The 17,456-nt window shown below is 44.2% G+C and overlaps 1 protein-coding gene across 4 annotated transcripts in view; it reads right to left on the reverse strand.

Moving 5' to 3' along the window:
* The window catches only part of FOCAD (focadhesin), a 256,908-nt gene that overhangs the window by 175,862 nt on the left and 63,590 nt on the right, over positions 1-17,456 (reverse strand). For 3 of the 4 annotated variants that reach the window (XM_019554785.1, XM_019554783.1, XM_019554781.1), the window contains exons 7-10: positions 10,980-11,190; positions 4,122-4,328; positions 1,724-1,811; positions 595-797 (exon numbers count right to left, since the gene is read on the reverse strand). In XM_019554785.1, the coding sequence (XP_019410330.1) occupies positions 595-797; positions 1,724-1,811; positions 4,122-4,328; positions 10,980-11,190 (709 nt within the window). The remainder of the gene's footprint in view (positions 1-594; positions 798-1,723; positions 1,812-4,121; positions 4,329-10,979; positions 11,191-17,456) is intronic. The other variant, XM_019554782.1, reaches the window with a different exon arrangement.

The raw sequence follows: 17,456 nt of genomic DNA on the forward strand, positions 1-17,456 counted from the left end.
CTTCCTGCCCTTTGGGCAGGGGGCTGGACTCGATGATCTCCCGAGGTCCCTTCCAGCCCTAATGTCTATGAAATCTATGAAGTTCTAAATGTTGAAGCCTGGATCACAAGGATCAGAGAATGGGCAGCTCTCATGTACTCTCAGGATCCGCAGAGTGGATATGGGTAAGATTTCTCAAATGCCTACTCTTAAATAAATAGCACACGATGGTTCCAAGTATGCTATTTTTAAATTTCCCTTTTGTCTTTGTTGCTGTTCTCTTCCATTCTTCAACAAAGACGAGAAAATAGTAGACTGTAACTGTGGGAAAGAATGGGGCCAATTCAAGAACCATAAAATTCTGTAGAAAAGTATTTTCACAGATAGAACTGACACTAATAATAATTATTATTATTATAAACTGTTTCCTTTGTACTTTATATATTTTTTTTTACTTATGTTTAACATTGGACAGTTCCCAAACAGAAATGATAGCACACACAGCCTCTCTCATCCTTTAAATGTAAATGACTACATGTAACAACATAATAAAACTGTTAAATTCTCCCTCTGCCTGCCCCAAAGAAGGATAAAAGCTTGAATGCAAAACTTTACCAATTGCTTTCCACCTTTCATGCTTTTCTGCTGTACCATTTCCAAAAGATTTATAGCCAACTGTTGCCTAGTGGAACCAGCATCTTCCTGTGATATGCAGTCCTCAACTGCTGTAGAAGATAAGATCTGCAGCGCAGGCATCACCAAGACAAGGGATGTGGTTGGAATTTTCTGTGTTTCTGAACAGGAAAGGAGCTTGCAGGCTATTAGAACAAGAGAAAAAAGTAGACGAGAAAAAGCAGTTATAGTTTTCAGCATGATCTGCATTGTCTAAGAAACACACTCATCTAGCACAGCACCAGTCTCAGATAGGTACAATACACATACTGTGCCACAATACAAACTATTGTGTGGCAACAACACCATTACTGGGTTAGACATGCACATTCCTTTCCTTTACATCAAAAGCAAACTCACTGGGCTCCCCAGGCTGGATCTGGACCCACCTCCAGTGGCAATGGAAGCACGATCAAGTTAATGCAGCCATCGCCCATGCTACCACCCCTAAAATGCATCCCCAGAGGGGCTCTGTACCCCAAAATACACTGGTGGGCTCCACTCCCAAATTCCTTGCACCTCCAGGAGGCCTGCAGGATGGATAAAGCAGCTTCATGAGCCAGCTGTTTTACACTTCTGCTTTATACCAAGAAACCCAACTTCCAAGAAATGCAATAATGGAATCTACAAAAACCCCTGCTTGTTAATGAAGTTACTAGAATCCATTCCCTATTACTAAAACAAGAAGTTGAAAGTCCGGTCAAACAAAAAAAGTCTTTCCACTGTGCCTTGAAAGATCCCCAACAACTGGCTCTGAAGTACCAGGTTCTGTAAAGAACTCCCTGCTGCTGGCTTTAAAAAATGCAGACTGTCTAATAGAGTTGGAAAACAAGCCAGAAAACATTAATTTCCATGATAGGAGATAGAGAAGAAATCTCTTTTTGCCTTTGGCTTCAGCATATCTAACTTCTACTGGTTAATAAAGATTTCCAGCTTAACACAAAGAATATATCAACCACTTCATCTAACTTCTGAGAAGACAAACTGCAAAAGCCAAAACCTGAAATTTAATTAAAAGAAACAAACAGGAAGCTACAGTCTTAAAAACTAGATATAACAAGTGGACCTTTACCTAGATTCAAAATGGGTTTTTGCTGACTTGCTGGAGTCCGTAGCAAAAGCAATCCTAATCCAATTATGGTCTGTTCAACAGGAAAATCCTAAAGGGGGAAAAAAATGTTTTAAGACTTCTGTATTTGGGAAGGGTGAGAGGTAGAAATAAACAGCCATGATATTAGGGTATGATGTGTTTCCATCCACAGCATACTGAACACACTCTGCCTGCTCAAAACCTGTAAACTAAGGACTCTGACAGACATTTTTGTTCTAATACAAAGATTGTAGCACTAGAAAAACAAGAGCACTATGGGCAGAGGCACATGAACAGCTCCCTGACTGGAGCGCAACAAAGTTGCCACAAAGGCATGCTCTCCAACCAGGGGCTGCTCTTTCCCCACTCCCCCCTCCCCAGTGAGCAGGACATGCTCACTGACAGGCTTGGCTTGTCTAATCAGCTGTTCCTGCTTTGGCAGCACCTGGTTGAGACTAGAAACTGCCACTGCAGTGGCCTTCCTCAGTCTTGGGCTGCACAGGAGCCCTTCAAAGTTTCCTACTCCAGGGTAGCTTGACAGCTGCCCCAAGCTGGTCTGAGGCTGCCTAGAGTTCTGCTGCAGGAGGCATTCTCCAGCTGCCTGCCAGCCAGAAACTTTAAAGGATTCCCAGGCAGCCGGAGAGGGAGAACGCTGCTACAATCCAGAGCTGCCTCCTGTTTTCCTCCCCACAACCCACCTCCAGGAACCATGGGAACAGCCCTGAGAAACAACCCCTGTTCACAGGTTTCCTGCAGAGAGGGGAGCAGCTCTAGTAGCTGCTGCTCATCCTACAGGAACTGGAGATTTTCCCATGGTTTCTACAAGCAGGGAGCTGCTCTGGGAGCTGTCCTGTCCCTTGCAGCACCTGGAGCTGTTCCCAGGGGGCCCCCAGCCAGAACACTGGCTTTTGCCCAGGGCAGATCTTGCCATGGCTGTCACCAGCACTATCAACTATTATTCTTTGAAGGCATGACATCCATCACATATCAAAAGAAAACTTCTAGTGTTAATACAGAAATGTCATTTAGTCTCTCAGTACACTAACAGTTACTGGGAACTTGTATATACAAAATTTGAAAAATATATATATAAAATGTACACACACACACACACACACACACACACACACAGAAGCCATGTTTTTTCAAAATTATCTAATCTAAAGTTAAGCTTTGGATGTTGAGATTTTAGAAGTCAATTAAATGATTTAGACACGTCCCATTCACTGGAAATACTAACATTGATTGAGGACTTACCCAAAGGTCAAAGCAGATCTTGACTTGGTGACTAAAGAGTCAAGTACAAATGTAATAATTTACGACTGAAAAAGTAAGTATCATATACAATATTTTTTTATTTAAAATTAGAAAAAAAAAAAAAAAATCAACTAAAATTAAAAATGTATCTTACCTTAAGTTTTTATACTGCCACCAAATCCTTGCAGTAATTGAGTGCTTTTCATATAGAAATCAGTACCAACAGAGACTTCATAGAACTCAAGCCTATGTTGCTTCTTCCTTGTCAGGGTAAAAACTCTACAAGGGTAGGCTGGGTATTTTATATATATATTCTAACAATAGAAAAGCTATTTTAAAAAGGATTTTAATTTAGAAAAAGAAATCTTGACTTTTAATTCACCTTACTTTCTAAACATGCAAACTGTGCTATACACACACAGTTCTACCAAAAGTAGTTTTCTTTTGATCCTTCCAAGGATTTCCACAGGTATAGCTAGATCCAAAAATGTCGGCCAATCACAAAAAGCAATGAAGTGCAATAAAAAGGTGAAAATCCAAGAACTTTTTCATTTAAATTAACTGGGCCTTGATGGCAAAGACAAAAAGCTGAGGCAGATATTATGTAGTTCCTTGAAGTTTTCTGTAAAGGTGAAAAAGTTACCTAACAAATGTTTGGAAATTAAAATATTAATAGGTACCTACCTAGTCTTTACAATCTCCACATAATTCCAACATGGAAGAGATACCAGCCAATACATTCAGGAACCCAAACAACTACCTGATAATGCTTCATACCATTGGAAAACAAAGGATTTTACAAATCCAGAGAGTACAAATGCATAGTTTGCCAAAGAGCTTCCAACTGCCACCAAAAGCAGGTCACAAATCAAATGGAAAAGTGAAACAACAAACAGGATGGGGTGTCAAAATTTCAAGTGTCCTGACCTCAATTTCTCAGACTTTGAAAGCCTGAAAGCAGTTGTTTTATACCACAAGAAACTGCTATTTCCAGTGTTTTCCAAGGCAAACCAAGTAGATCTGGGTGAGCGCTGTGTATATCCATCTCTTTTGAAACACCACTGCTAAAGTGGCAACCATCCTTCCATTTGACTAGGTTTTGTATTTTCTTCCCAAATCTCACCTCTTGCAAAAGCTCAACGTTCTGTTCTAGTAGGCCAATCAATGATGAACACTCCCCTGTTATGTCCAGACACACCTCACAGAAGCATAAAACCTGAAGACAAAGCTGGGACAACTGGAGTTTCCAAAATACAGGGTAGCGCAGTAGACTCTGGAATAAGTCTTCTAGAAACAACAATACTTCCGTAATTTGTGGCAAGTCTTTTATCTGTAGGCAGAAGACATATGGGGAAAAAACGTGACATATCAGTTAATTTGCCTTCTGAAAAGGGTGGAGGCGTTTCTATAGCCAGACAAAAAGTCGCATGATTTTTTTCCTCACTGCTAATCTTTGTAGAACTTCACAAGCAATGCCAATAACAGCATCAAGAGCTCCAGGTCAGATCAGTCTTTAAACAAGATGACGAACTGCAAAGTTGGAAGTTTGTAAGTAAAATTAGAAAAAACACTTTCAAAATTAAAAAACATTGTCCTTATCCTCTTAAAAGGTGACAAGGAAACATCAGTTGCATGGGGTTACGATTTGCTACAGCATGTAGTTTAGTTCCTGGGTAAGGGATTACCAAATGGATCAAGCTCTGCAAGAGATTCTTAAAGGGTACATACTGAATTTCCAAAACTCATTTTTCTTGTGATCTTGTAGCAAAACTCCCAGTTTTTCTTTTTTTTTTTCCTTTTGAAATGCATTCCATCCCTTCCCCAACTATTTCTGAAGTTTTCTATCCCTCTCTATTCCCTATAGATAAGTATGAGTAAGTTAAGACATAGGATAAACTTTAGGGGTGTAGGTTGTAGCCATGTTGGTCTAAGGACATAAGCAGACAAGGTTCTTTGCGTGAATCTGGTATCTTTTATTAGACCAACTTAAATAGTTGGAAAACAATTATTAAGCAAGCTTTCGGGTTCAAAAACCCTTGTCAGGCTAAGGAAGTTTCAGCAGTTGGTGTGTGCTCTTTCTGGATGGAATGAAAAGTAAAGAAGCCAGAGGCTGGTCTGGTATGCACACAAGACAGGTCGTCAGTGAAAATGTAAATTGAGGAGTCTACGGGTGAGAGACAGGCGGGAGAGGGGGAAAGAGAGAGAAGGGGGATGAATAGTGGAAAGATACCTGGGGAGTCAGATGTCAGGCAGGTTATAATGTGTCATAAATCCAACGTCTATATTTAGTCCATGATTTTTAGTGTCCAGGAGGCTGATGAAGTGGAGTTCATAGGCTCGTCTCTGGGTAGTGTTTTGTAAGTTTCCTTTGAGGATCAGGACTGAGAGACTGGAGAGAGAGTGGTTTCCGTGTGAGAAATGTGCCTCCACAGGTAATTGGGTATTCCTGTCTTTGATAGATTTCCGGTGTGCATTCATCCTGGTGTGCACTTGTTGTTTGGTCTCTCCTATGTATTTTCCATCAGGACACTTGGTGCATTGGATGAGATGTATTACAGTTCTGGAGGTGCAGCTGTAAGATCCGGGAATGCTGATGGCTCTGTTGTGGGCATGGTAATTGTGGGGGTGGTGGAGATGTGTTGGCAGGTTTTGCATTTCTTGTCATGGCAGGGTCTGGATCCTTTTGGTGTGTTCTGGGCTTGAGGAAGTTTGCTTCTGGTGATGAGGTTAGCGAGGTCTGGCGCTTGTTTGGGTGGGTGGCTCTGGGAAGATCTCTTTAAGAATAGGGTCTCTTTCTAGTACGGGTTGCAGTTGTTTGAGGATTTTCCATACAGGTTTGAGGGAGGGGTGATATGTCATAACCAGCGGTGTGTGATTTGGGGGCGGTTCTTCTGTACTGCAGCAGTTCTTCACGTGGTATCTGGGTGGCTCTTTCAAATGTGCGATCTCTCTCTCTGGAGGACTGTCCTTGTTGAGTGAAAGCCTTTTTAAGATTGGTGAGGTGGCAATCCTGGGTGTTCTCTTCCATGAAAATTCAGTGGTATCTGAGGGCTTGGCTGTAGATCACGGTTTTGGTGTGTTTAGGGCGATTGCTGGTTCTGTGCAGATATGTATGTTGGTCTGTGGGTTTCTTGTGTAACATGGTCTGTATTTCATCATTCTGCACACCAAAATGAATGCATACCGGAAATCTATCAAAGACAATTACCTGTGGAGGTATATTTCTCACAAGGAAACCACTCTCTCTCCAATCTCTCAGTCCTGATCCTCAAAGGAAACTTACAAAACACTACCCAGAGACGAGCCTATGAACTCCATTTCATCAACCTCCCGGACGCTAAAAATCATGGACTAAATATAGACATTGGATTTATGACACATTATAACCTGTCTGACATCTGATTCCCTAGGTATCTCTCCACTATTCATCCCCCCTTTCTCTCTTAGTCCCCTCCCCAACCCGTCTCTCACCCACTGACTACTCAATTTACATTTTCACTAACTGCCTGTTTTGTATGCAGATCAGAACAGCCTCTGGCTTCTTTACTTTTCATTCCATCCAGGAAGAGCACGCACCAACCGCTGAAACTTCCTTACCCTGACAAGGGTTTTTGAACCCGAAAGCTTGCTTAATAATTGTTTTCAAACTATTTAAGTTGGTCTAATAAAAGATACCAGATTCACGCAAAGAACCTTGTCTGCCTAGGATAAGCGTTTTTTATAGCAAGCTTTTTTTCCTTTCTCCCTCCTTCTTTGTTCCACTGTTTTATGTTGTATAATTATTATGTTTATACTGTTTTACTGATTTTTACTGGTTTGTTTTTTTGTTTTTTTTTTAAATTGCTACTATATGATTTGGGCCTACATGTGTAAGTTAGCATAAGTAATGTCAAGTAATGTCAAGTTTCCATTTTGAATATCAAGCCTCTATCTTGTGTCCTGTGCCCAGGTGTAACCTATGACTCATGCTTAACCAGTTTCATATAAATTGGTTTCTGAATGAATGGGGATGAATGAGAGTGCTTAAGATACAATGGTAGCAGGTGCCTACTGAATAATCAACTCAAGGACCGGACCATTGCCTTCCATTGACCCACCCAAGAACCAGGGACCCAGCATTTCAAAGACAAAGACCCTACAGAAATCAGCCAACCCACTATTTCAACACAGACACCTGGAACTGCACGTCTTCGCCTAGAGTACACATGCTCAGTACACCAGGAATGACCCTTGCCTGGGCATGCCCTTGCCATTAGGGTCATAGAAGGTCTGCCTCTATAAAAAGGGGTAGTGAAGACCAACCCAATGGGATGCCCTCTCCATCTGGACCAGCACCATGACACACCACCTATCCACCCAGAGGCCCTGCCAGTAACCCCCTCTGGACAACACCTTGCTGGAGAAGACCCCGACTGGCCATCGAGGATCAACTCACAGCCCAGGATAGGTAGCTATCACCCACCTTCCTTCCCCAAGCAAAGGACCTGGACTCTGTCCCTACACACCTTGACTGCAATCCTTCCACCAAGTCTTTTTCTCTTCTGCTACCATTGTGTAGAAGTGTATGCAAGTGCTTGTGTGTGTGTAGGAACCAATAACTTCGTGGGGCTGTGTAGTGTGTTGTCTGCTTAATAAACCTGTTATTTTGAAACCCCAAGGTGAGTTTGTCTTATTGACCTCCCAACCCTCCTCCTTGATTTCCCGGCTATCTCCCAGCTTTTTGCCTCCCAGTTTCCAGCCCCCATTTCCCAGTTTTCGGCCTCTCTCTTTCCTGGTGGTCTGCTCCTTGCCACCAGGCTTTTCCCCATGCTTCCACCCCAGCACCAGGTGACCCCGAGTAACCCTGGGGCACATTGCCCCTAAGTAACCCCAAGCAACCCTGGGGAACTTGACCTTAAGTAACCCCAGCTCCCCTCCAGTCTGCCAGTTCTAATCCCAGCCCCAGCAACTTTCACTCCTGGCACTTTCACTCTCTTATTTTTCCCTCATCTTAACCCCCATCCATCTCCCTCCTTCCAGAAATCTCTGACCCTTGATTCCCCCTCCCATAGTCACCAAGCACCCTAGGTACCCCAAGTATACACATACACACCATACCACCCAACTTAGGAACTCACCTGTGTGTATGTGTAGGTGGGTGGTGTGTGTGAACTGGCAAATATATAAACAAATGTATCATCGTGTGCATGGTATATGAATTAGTCATCTGTGTATTGGGTGTGCCGGTATTGACAACTGATTTTTGTCTAATTTTTGGTGTGTGTAGTGTGTATGTGCTTGAGTTGGTGACAGGTGTGCATGTGCTTAGATTGGTAATCTTGGATGTGTATGTGTCCGAGTTGGCTGTGTGTGTGTATGCACCTAATGTATGTGCATGTGCCTAATTGATGTGGGTGTGTGCGCACGCAACTGTGTCACACCCTCCTGTCTAACAGCACAATTTTGAGATCCTGAGACTTGGCATGGCTCTACATGACAACAATCTAATCCAAGATTTCAACTTAATCCCTGAAGTAGCAAGTCTGTCTCTTACTTTTCCCCATGCACGATGCAGTTAATCTATAAAAAACAAACAACCAAAAATTCCTAGGTTAAGGAGTTGTTTCTACATTTGGAAGCGGCGCAGAAAAAGAGTGAGGTGGCAGGTTGCCTCCATAGTCTGATGTACCCATTACGAGAGATGTTCTGTCCTTGAAAACTCCAATTCCAGCCAAAGCCAGATGTTCTGATCAAAATTCTGGAGCTGGTGTTAAGGTCCTGATCTCACCCCATGTTGGCATTTATTCCAAGGGAGTAAGAACAATGAACCCATCTGCTCTAATCAGGAGCCTTGTGTTCACTGAATTCATCAAGATAAAAGTCTGCGGGTAACCAGCTGTACCTTTCACCAGTGGTTGCCACCATAATACACCAAAATGATTCTGAAAGCATTTATGCAACTGGACCAAATAAGTGCTTAGATAAAGAAAGGATAAAAAGGGTTCTGGGTTTGGAGTTAGAGGAAGGAAAGTATAGTAATAAGCTTGAAAGTTCTTGGTACAAAAATTTCTTTTACAATACCAAGAAACACAATCTGGACAAGTGAAAAAAGCATAACAAAAAAACCATGAACCTTTGTGCAAATAAGAAAACAACAGTGATTTCTAGCAAAATATAGTAAACATCTATAGCTTTTTTATGTGTCCATGTATGGACAGAGAGGAATGAAAGCAGGGTCAGAACTGTATATCATTGCGAATTCTCCAGTCTCCCTTTTCATGTCTATGCCCACTATATTGAATACATGGGACTTAGTGACACACTCAGCAAACAGAGGTAAGTTACACTGAGGCAAGGATGCAACAAACAGAAGCTGTAACTGTTTGAATGCCAAAAGAACAATGTTTTACCCCTTGAAACTCATATCTGAGAATCTTCTGAATTCAGTTACATTTATAACACAAACTATTGTATCCAAACTACAATGAAGAGTCAACAACTAGAAAAAGTATGCTTTGCTACTAAGTCCTGAGGAAAAAAAATATTGATCATCTTTACACTGTTTTTTGTTACATTATAAAAATCTGCCTCCCGCTCTCAAATGATCCCCAGTATCATCATATCTTAGCATCCCACAATCTTTAACGCATTCATCCTTGAAATGCACTTATTAGTTAAGGAGATTCTATTATCCCCATTTTAAACACTGGAGGAGGGAGAATCAAGGCACAGGGAGACTAAGGGCTGGTCTATAAAAGTCACAAGACTGCAACTTACTGAGATAACCAAGACAACTCTGCACATGTTAGATCTAGAACCAGAACAAGTACAGCCACACTCATGTGGTACTTTGCCCGGGCTAACTAGGTTCGCCAAGAAAAAGGGGTAACCCAAGTACAGCACCATGTCTCTGCAGGTCTTAGTTCCACACCTGACCCGTGCAGAGATAACTCAGATAACTTCACACAATGCTGCCTTAATTTACACTGCATTGCGCTGTGTAGATGAACCTTCAGTGACCTGTCTAATTGGCAGGCAGTCCAGAGCAGGGAAGAGAACACATTATCTCCCAAGTCCCAAACTTGCACCTTAACTACTGGAACACCCTTTCCATCAATGAGGTCATGGAGAAACATACACATACCCCAGTGAAATTTCTATAGTTTTGTTTTGTATCCTTATGTAACTTACAGCAAAGTCAGGAACCAACAGATACAGCTCTCCAAGGTTAGCACACACAGAAGATGGCTAGTATGGTGCCTTGTCACTGGGGCTAAGTACAGACATTCGGGGGCTTTAGGGGGAGGTCAAATCAACTCGAAACAGCTTCCCAATAACAGGAAAGTCAGCATTGGGGGGTTGGGGAGCAGGGGAGTTTGGGGCCTGCTGGGGGATGGAGGGTGGGTGGGGTCCCCCCCACTGAGCCTATACCTCCATCCCTCCCACCCCTCCCTGCACAAAGACTGACTTGCTCAGCTCCAGCAGTGACAAACGCTAATAAACATGACTGCACCCTGAGCAGCTTGTGGACTGAAAGGGCTGACTGGTTGTGAGGAAGGGAGCAATGCGCTGGATGACTCAAAAAAGATAGCCCAAACTCAAGCGTTGCATGTTTTCTAAAATAGCTTATGTTGAGAAACAGCAGTAACAGCAGACAGTGAATAATACAGGGCAACAAACGCTGTCTTTCACATAATGCTCTCCTACTTTATTACATATAAGGTAACTAGTGTTGTTAGTAGTGCAAATACAATACATATGTCTAATTACACCTCATACAGTCAGATTTGACCACTCCAAAAAACCATTGCCTTCCCTGAGAAAGGCACACTTACCTTCTATATTTCTGCACTGGTGACCAAATATAATTTGCGAGAATACAAAAGCAGCAATGCATTTGTACACACACACACGCGCGCGCGCACGTGCGCGATATGGCAACAAAGCTGCTTTGACAATGGTTATTTGCAGAAGACAGGGCCAGGAAAGAAATAACTTTTACCTGAAAATATGGAATCAAGTCACAGAGTAACTGAAGAATATGTTGTTCTAGCGCAGAAGGTGCCTCTTTGTTCTCTGGACTTCGTGGCTGAAGTAAGATTTTAAGTAGACCCATTCGCAGTTCAGCATGTTCCCGCAACTGGGCTGGTTCACAATACAGGTATCTTAGAAATGGTGCCATTACGCAGACACATGAACTCTGTGCCCTGCAGCTCAAGAAATAAGATCACCAAGATCATTTTTACTAGTTACAAAAAAATATTGCACAACAGTGAGATGAATTCAGGTATCAACTTTTTGTAGGGTGTTGGCACCAGGAGTCACTGCCAAGTGTCAAAATAAACAACACTTTGAGTTACTGACACAAAATAGTATCACGTGATCTTATATGTCATTAGTACAGTTCAAATTAGTAAGTCAAAATAGTCTTACTTTTGTATATTGTGGGGGCGGAAGGGGCATGGGTGTGTCCCAGGACCTAACTGGGGGTGGAGGAGAAAGGTGGGAAAGAGCAGGGGGTACATGCAGCAGAGCTGTACCAGGAGGTGTGGTGCAGGTGCAGGTGTAGTCAGCCCTTCCCCCTTCCCCCCAGTGCACTCAGGCCACAGCTTCCCCTGCAGCCCTCTGCATGGGGCCAACCCCTGCCCATGCTACGCTCCTAACAGCACCACCACCACCCCAGCCAGAGCTGCTGCAGCCACCTGGGTACTGCTCAGCTCCCTCCCCAGCCCCACCTGCCCCTCCCCCTTCTGCCCCTGCTGTACTGCTACAGCTGCCTTCCACTCACTCAGCCACCTGTACATGGCTGCTCTTTGCACCAGGCAGGCAAAGTAGGTGGAAGATGGACAGGGACTGGTGCTGGAGCCCCACACACTGGGGAAGGACCCAAAGCAGCTTCCCCTGCACCCAGCAGGGCATGTAATGCCCAGCACACTTAGTAGTGCCCATGGCTGCCACTGCTGATTCCCAGAGCAACAAAGCAGGGGCAGGAGGTAGAGGAGGAGCTGTTGAAGGCAGGGGGAGCTGAGCAGTACCCACCCAGAAAGCTACACCAGCTTTCAACTACTTTGTACTTTAAACTAAGTATAACAGGAGACAGGGAGGCAGGAGATGGAGAGAGTCTAGAACCTACAAACTGCAAGACATGCAGCGGTACAACCCAGGTAAGTACCAAGGGGCCCTTTGGGCATCAGAATGGGGGGGGGCACCAAAGGCATCATTTGGAGGGCTCAATTGCCTCTATGCTACGGCTAGGAGCATGGGGAACAAGCAGGAAGAACTCGCATTTCTGCTTGCAGATAATAACTTTGATTTAGTGGGGCTAACGGAAACCCGGTGGGACCCTACCCATAACTGGACGCTACACATTGAGGACTACAGGTTGTAGAGAAGGGACAGAATAGGGAGGAAAGGGGGCAGTGTTGCTCTCTGCGTAAAGGAGCATTATACATCTACCCTAATCAAAATGGAATCAGAGGAAGAGCAAGTTGAGGCATTGTGGGTTAGGATACGTGGAGGTCAAGGGGAAAGGGACTGGGGGGATCGGGGGTCTCCTACAGACCACTACACCAAGAGGAAAAGCTAGACTTGGAATTCTTGAGGCAGCTCTCAGAGGCCGTACAGTCTAGGGACATGGTTGTCATGGGGGACCTAAACTACCCTGACGTCTGCTGGGAGGAGCAGTCAGCCAAATCCAACCGTTCACATAGGTTCTTAACCTGTGTGCAGGACCTTCACCTAACGCAGGAGGTATACGGTCCGACTAGGGGGCATGCCTTACTGGACTTGGTGTTGGCTACAGGGGATGATCTGGTAGGGGAGCTGCAGATTCGTGATCACCTTGGGGACAGTGACCACCAATCAAATTCACCACATGGTGTAGGGTGGGTAAGGTAACTAGTAGGGTGGAAGTGCCTGACTTTAGGAAGGCTAACTTCAGTGTGCTTAAGGGTCTAGTCATGACACATTGCAGAATAGGAGTATTGGCGAGATGGGAGTCCAGGAAGGGTGGTCGGTTCTAAAGGAAGCGATCCTTCAGGTACAGAGGGAGACTATCCCAGTACAAGGGAAAAGGGGAAAAGGAGCCAAAAAACTTCCTTGGTTAAACAGAGAAATCCAGGAGAGCGTAAGGGCAAAAAAGAAGGCATAAAGGTGGTGGAAGCAGGGAGAAGCTACCAAGGAGAAGTACACCTACTTGTCCCGCACTTGCTTTGGCCTTTCTAACTGCCTCCCTGCAACTACAGAGCTGAGGCTGGCAACACAAATTAAAGACAACAAAAAGTCCTTTTTTAGGTAGGGAGTAAAAGGAAGGCACAGGGCAGCATAGGACCCCTACTGAACAAGGAGGAGCAATTAGTGACAGATGGAGGACAAGGCTGAGCTATTCAATGAGTTTTTTGCCTCGGTGTTCCTGAACAGGGTTCAAGATAAGTCTCCTAATGGGTTCATAGATCGGCAAGAAACAATGGTCACAAACTGACAGAGAGCAGATTTGGGCTAGATATCAGGAAAAACTTCTTCATGGTAAGGGTGGCCAAAATTTGGAATGTGCTTCCAAGGGAGGTGGTGCTCTCCCCTACCTCAGGGGTCTTTAAGAGAAGCCTGGATAGACATCTGGCTGAGGTCATCTGACCCTAGCATTCTTTCCTGCCTAGGCAGGGGTTGGACTCGATGGTCTGTTGAGGTCCCTTCTGACCCTAGCATCTATGAATAAGAGCATAATTCTAAGCCCTCTAGAGCAGTGGTGACCAGATATGGCCAGCAGGGCTCCCCATGGGGACCAGAAATTTGGTGGTGGGGAAGGGATGGCAACATTAATTGCTGTGGCTTCTGGAGCTATAGCAATTTATGCTGCTGCCATTTATCCTACCATCAAATTCAGACCTATAGGGTGCCCTGCAGGACTGATTATGTGGCTCCACTTATCAGGTCCAGCCCATGAGGCGTGATGCTCTAGAGTCAAGATAAGTTTTGTAATTTACTTCAGGGGGAGCAGAATCAGGAGCATAATTATTCTGTATTTAAACCAAACTTCAAAGAAGTTAAAGGGAGTTTCTTCACTGACTTCACAGAAAGGCTGTGAGAATCAGGTCCCCAACTCCATATAGAATGGTCACTGCCTGATACCATTTATGAAAGCCTAAAATTTGAACAATCTTTCTACCAAAATTTTAAAACTCAGTTTTTAAAACACTTATGACTTCAGTTGTAGAAAATAAAGATTTATATTTCCTGAAGAACACACCCTGCTCAGGTATCATTCAGTGATTTCTGTAGGAGATTCACTTGGATTGAGCCCAAAACTGAAATAACTAAATTTAAAACACATCGTATGATTACTTGCAGAATTTCAGTTTTGTGGGGAAAATGTCTGCATGAAAAACAGAAACAAAGTGGTGATTTTTTTAAAAGCATGTCCCTGCTTTCTGACAAGATCTATTAATTATGAAAACATCCATTAGCATTTTAATGGATCAACATAAACTGAACTCCCAAATACCCAGCAAATCTCCCCATTCCATACATATACATGTTCCCATTGGCAATATCATTATGAAAAAAAAAAAAAAAAAAAAAAAAAAATCAGAAAGCATAACAAAGTACAAATTAAGGCCCCAACACTACCTGCTTAATTTTGCCAGCAAAGTGAAACTATTCACCTCAACATAGATAAGTTCTTACAGGGTCATACTTAAAGCCACAAGGCTTGCATAAAATCCTGAAGTCAAGAGGATTTTGCTTTTGATTTCAGCGAGCTTCAGATTTCACCCTGGATTTGTGCTCTGTTCATTTAGTTTTAGATTATACCCATACCCACTTTGGACAAGAATATGGGAGAACACAGAACTATGCACTTGTTAGGTAACTAAAAAAACAGGCTTCTAAATATTTTACTTTTAAATGAAACTGACTTTTTAATGCAACATTATAAACTTACACCTCTGAAATGTATTAAATGAAATGAATTAAATGAAAAATACACCTCTGCTAAAAAATGTCTCTCTCTGTCTTTCATCACTCCACTTGGGATCACAATAAATTAAACAAACATTTCTTTTAATTATCTGATCAACACAATAGAGTATTATAAATGTTAGTCAGTTTTCCCTATTTGTTTTAAGACAGAGAAAAATAAAGACATTAAAAAAACCCTACAGAAAACCAGTTGCAAAATCACAAGAGTTGGCAGGTTGATAGAATCCATTTAGGTCAACACCAGGGATCCGGGTTTTCCGTTACCCATGGAAAACAGAGAACACCACAGATCATGGTTTTTATCGGAGAAAACGCGGATTTCTCTTTCTAGCAGAGAAATTCAAGGATTCTCTGCTTTTGCAAAGAGCTCTTGCAGGCTGGCACTATTTGCAAAAAGGGTGGGAAACCGCCAGCCTTGGGCGGAGGGGGAGGGCAAGGCCTGAGCCTCTGAGGCAGCCAAGGCCAAGCTCAGGCTTACACTCTCCCTTCACTCCTGGAGCATGGAGGTAAGTGGGGCTTTGGGGCAGGGCTGGGGAAGATGGTTGGGGGCTGAGGGAGTGGGACATGCTGCTGGCCCCAGGCAGCACACAGTGGCTGGGAGCAGGGCCAGGGGTGCCCTTCTGCGGAGGGGCTTTGCAGGCAAGTGATACGGGGGGGCAGCGTGGTAGTGCCCGCCACATGTGGGCCACACACATGCCACCCAGACACCTGCCCAGGGGAGGGGAGAGGGAGGCTGGCATGCGGCCGGAGCACAGCTCCATGGCTGATGCTGCAGCCATGGCGAAGGATGGGGGTGGGGGAGGCAGAGGGTTTGGGCTAGTATGCAGCAGCCATTGCCACTTACTTGGAGGGCCACGATGGCGGTGACAGCCACTGCCTCCAAAACTTCCTATTGCCACCGTGGAGCCGTACTTGGAACTGCACCGCTGCCACTTGCCTGTGGGACTGCCCACGCCAGCAGTCATGGCCGCTGCATACAAAACCTCCTGTTGCCACCACGGAGCCGTGCTCGGAGCTGTGTGGCCGGTGGCAAAGGGACAGCGCGGTGGTGGGGCTGCGAATGGCTGCGAGCCGCCTGCGCTGCTGGCCGCAGCTCCAAGCACAGCTCCGTGGCAGGCAGCAGGAGGTTTTGTACACAGCAGCCACCACCACTCGCATGGGCAGCCCCACAGGCAAGCGGTAGCTGCTGCCCACGCCAGCGGCGGTGGCCGCTGCCTCCACAACCTCCCGCTGCTGCTGTGGAGCTGTGCTTGGAGCAGTGCAGCTGGCGGCAGCAGCAGCACGTGCTGCCCAGCCACCACCTCCACAACCTCCCACTGCCGCCGTGGAGCTGTGTGGCTCCACGGCAGCAACAGCCGTCACTGCCATCACAGCCCTTCACCCCTGCCCTCACCCTCTGGCTCTGCTCCTGGAAGTGGGCACAGGGGCACACTCCCCCCTTCCTCATCTACCCCCTCTGCACCTTCCCTGCCCCTCCCCCCTAACACTTTACCTACTGGGGGGGGGTGTCAGTGGGTCTGGTCTGGGGGGCTCTTTCAAGGGGCATCAGTAGGGTCTGTTGAGACAATGGGGGGGGGGGAAGTGAGGGGCCTTTAATTTTTATCACGGATTTTGGGTTTTTAACCAGAGAATTTGCATTTTTTAAATCGGAGAAAACCAGGATCCCTTGTCATCACACATATGAAACTGGTACGCGATTCAATTCTTGTTTATATATAATCATTTATATTACAAGGATTTTCAGTTCAAAATTTTTAATTAAAAAATTGTGACACCATTTATTCAGAAGAGAAATGTCTTTTAACTATGATACTTGATCATTAAACAATCTCAGAAAAACAATATAATAGAATCATAGGGTTGGGTAGGACCAACAACACTGTGAACACTGGAAAGCAGGGTAAATAAAAAGCAACAATTTTGTAAATAAAAAAATTAAATTTTTTAAAATTGAAATCAGATTTTTATTTCATTTTTTTTGGTTAAAATCTGAAAAAATAAATCAAAATAAATCACTGTTTTAAAGTGTATAGTATGTACCTTCTAAAAATGAAATCTACATCTATCTCTGAGATGTGAATAATATATATGCAGGTTATATCAAACAACAAGAATGTGCTTTTTGTAAAAAACAATTATTAAATTGAGGCTCCCTGACCAGTGATTCACATTGCAATTTAAAAACATAACTTAAATCGATTTGATTAAATTGAATCCACCTTCCTGGGAAACTACTTCTAAGCCATCCCTGTCAAATGTTTATCCTGCTTCTTTTTTAAAACCTCCACTGATAGAGATTCTACAACATCCCCAGGCAATCTATTCTACTGCCTCACTGTACAAACAAGTAAGGGTGTTCCCCCGACCCTCAAGATCTCATTTCATCTGCCCAAAATCACTGTTATAACCGTTAGACCTCATCATCCCTTGGGGCGCTCTGGTGAACAAACGTTCCCCCAGATCCTGGTGGTCACCCCGATAAACTTATAGGTGGCCATCAGAT

This window comes from Crocodylus porosus, unplaced genomic scaffold (assembly GCF_001723895.1).
Source record: "Crocodylus porosus isolate Cpor-Errol unplaced genomic scaffold, CroPor_comp1, whole genome shotgun sequence".
NCBI classification, from domain to species: domain Eukaryota; kingdom Metazoa; phylum Chordata; order Crocodylia; family Crocodylidae; genus Crocodylus; species Crocodylus porosus.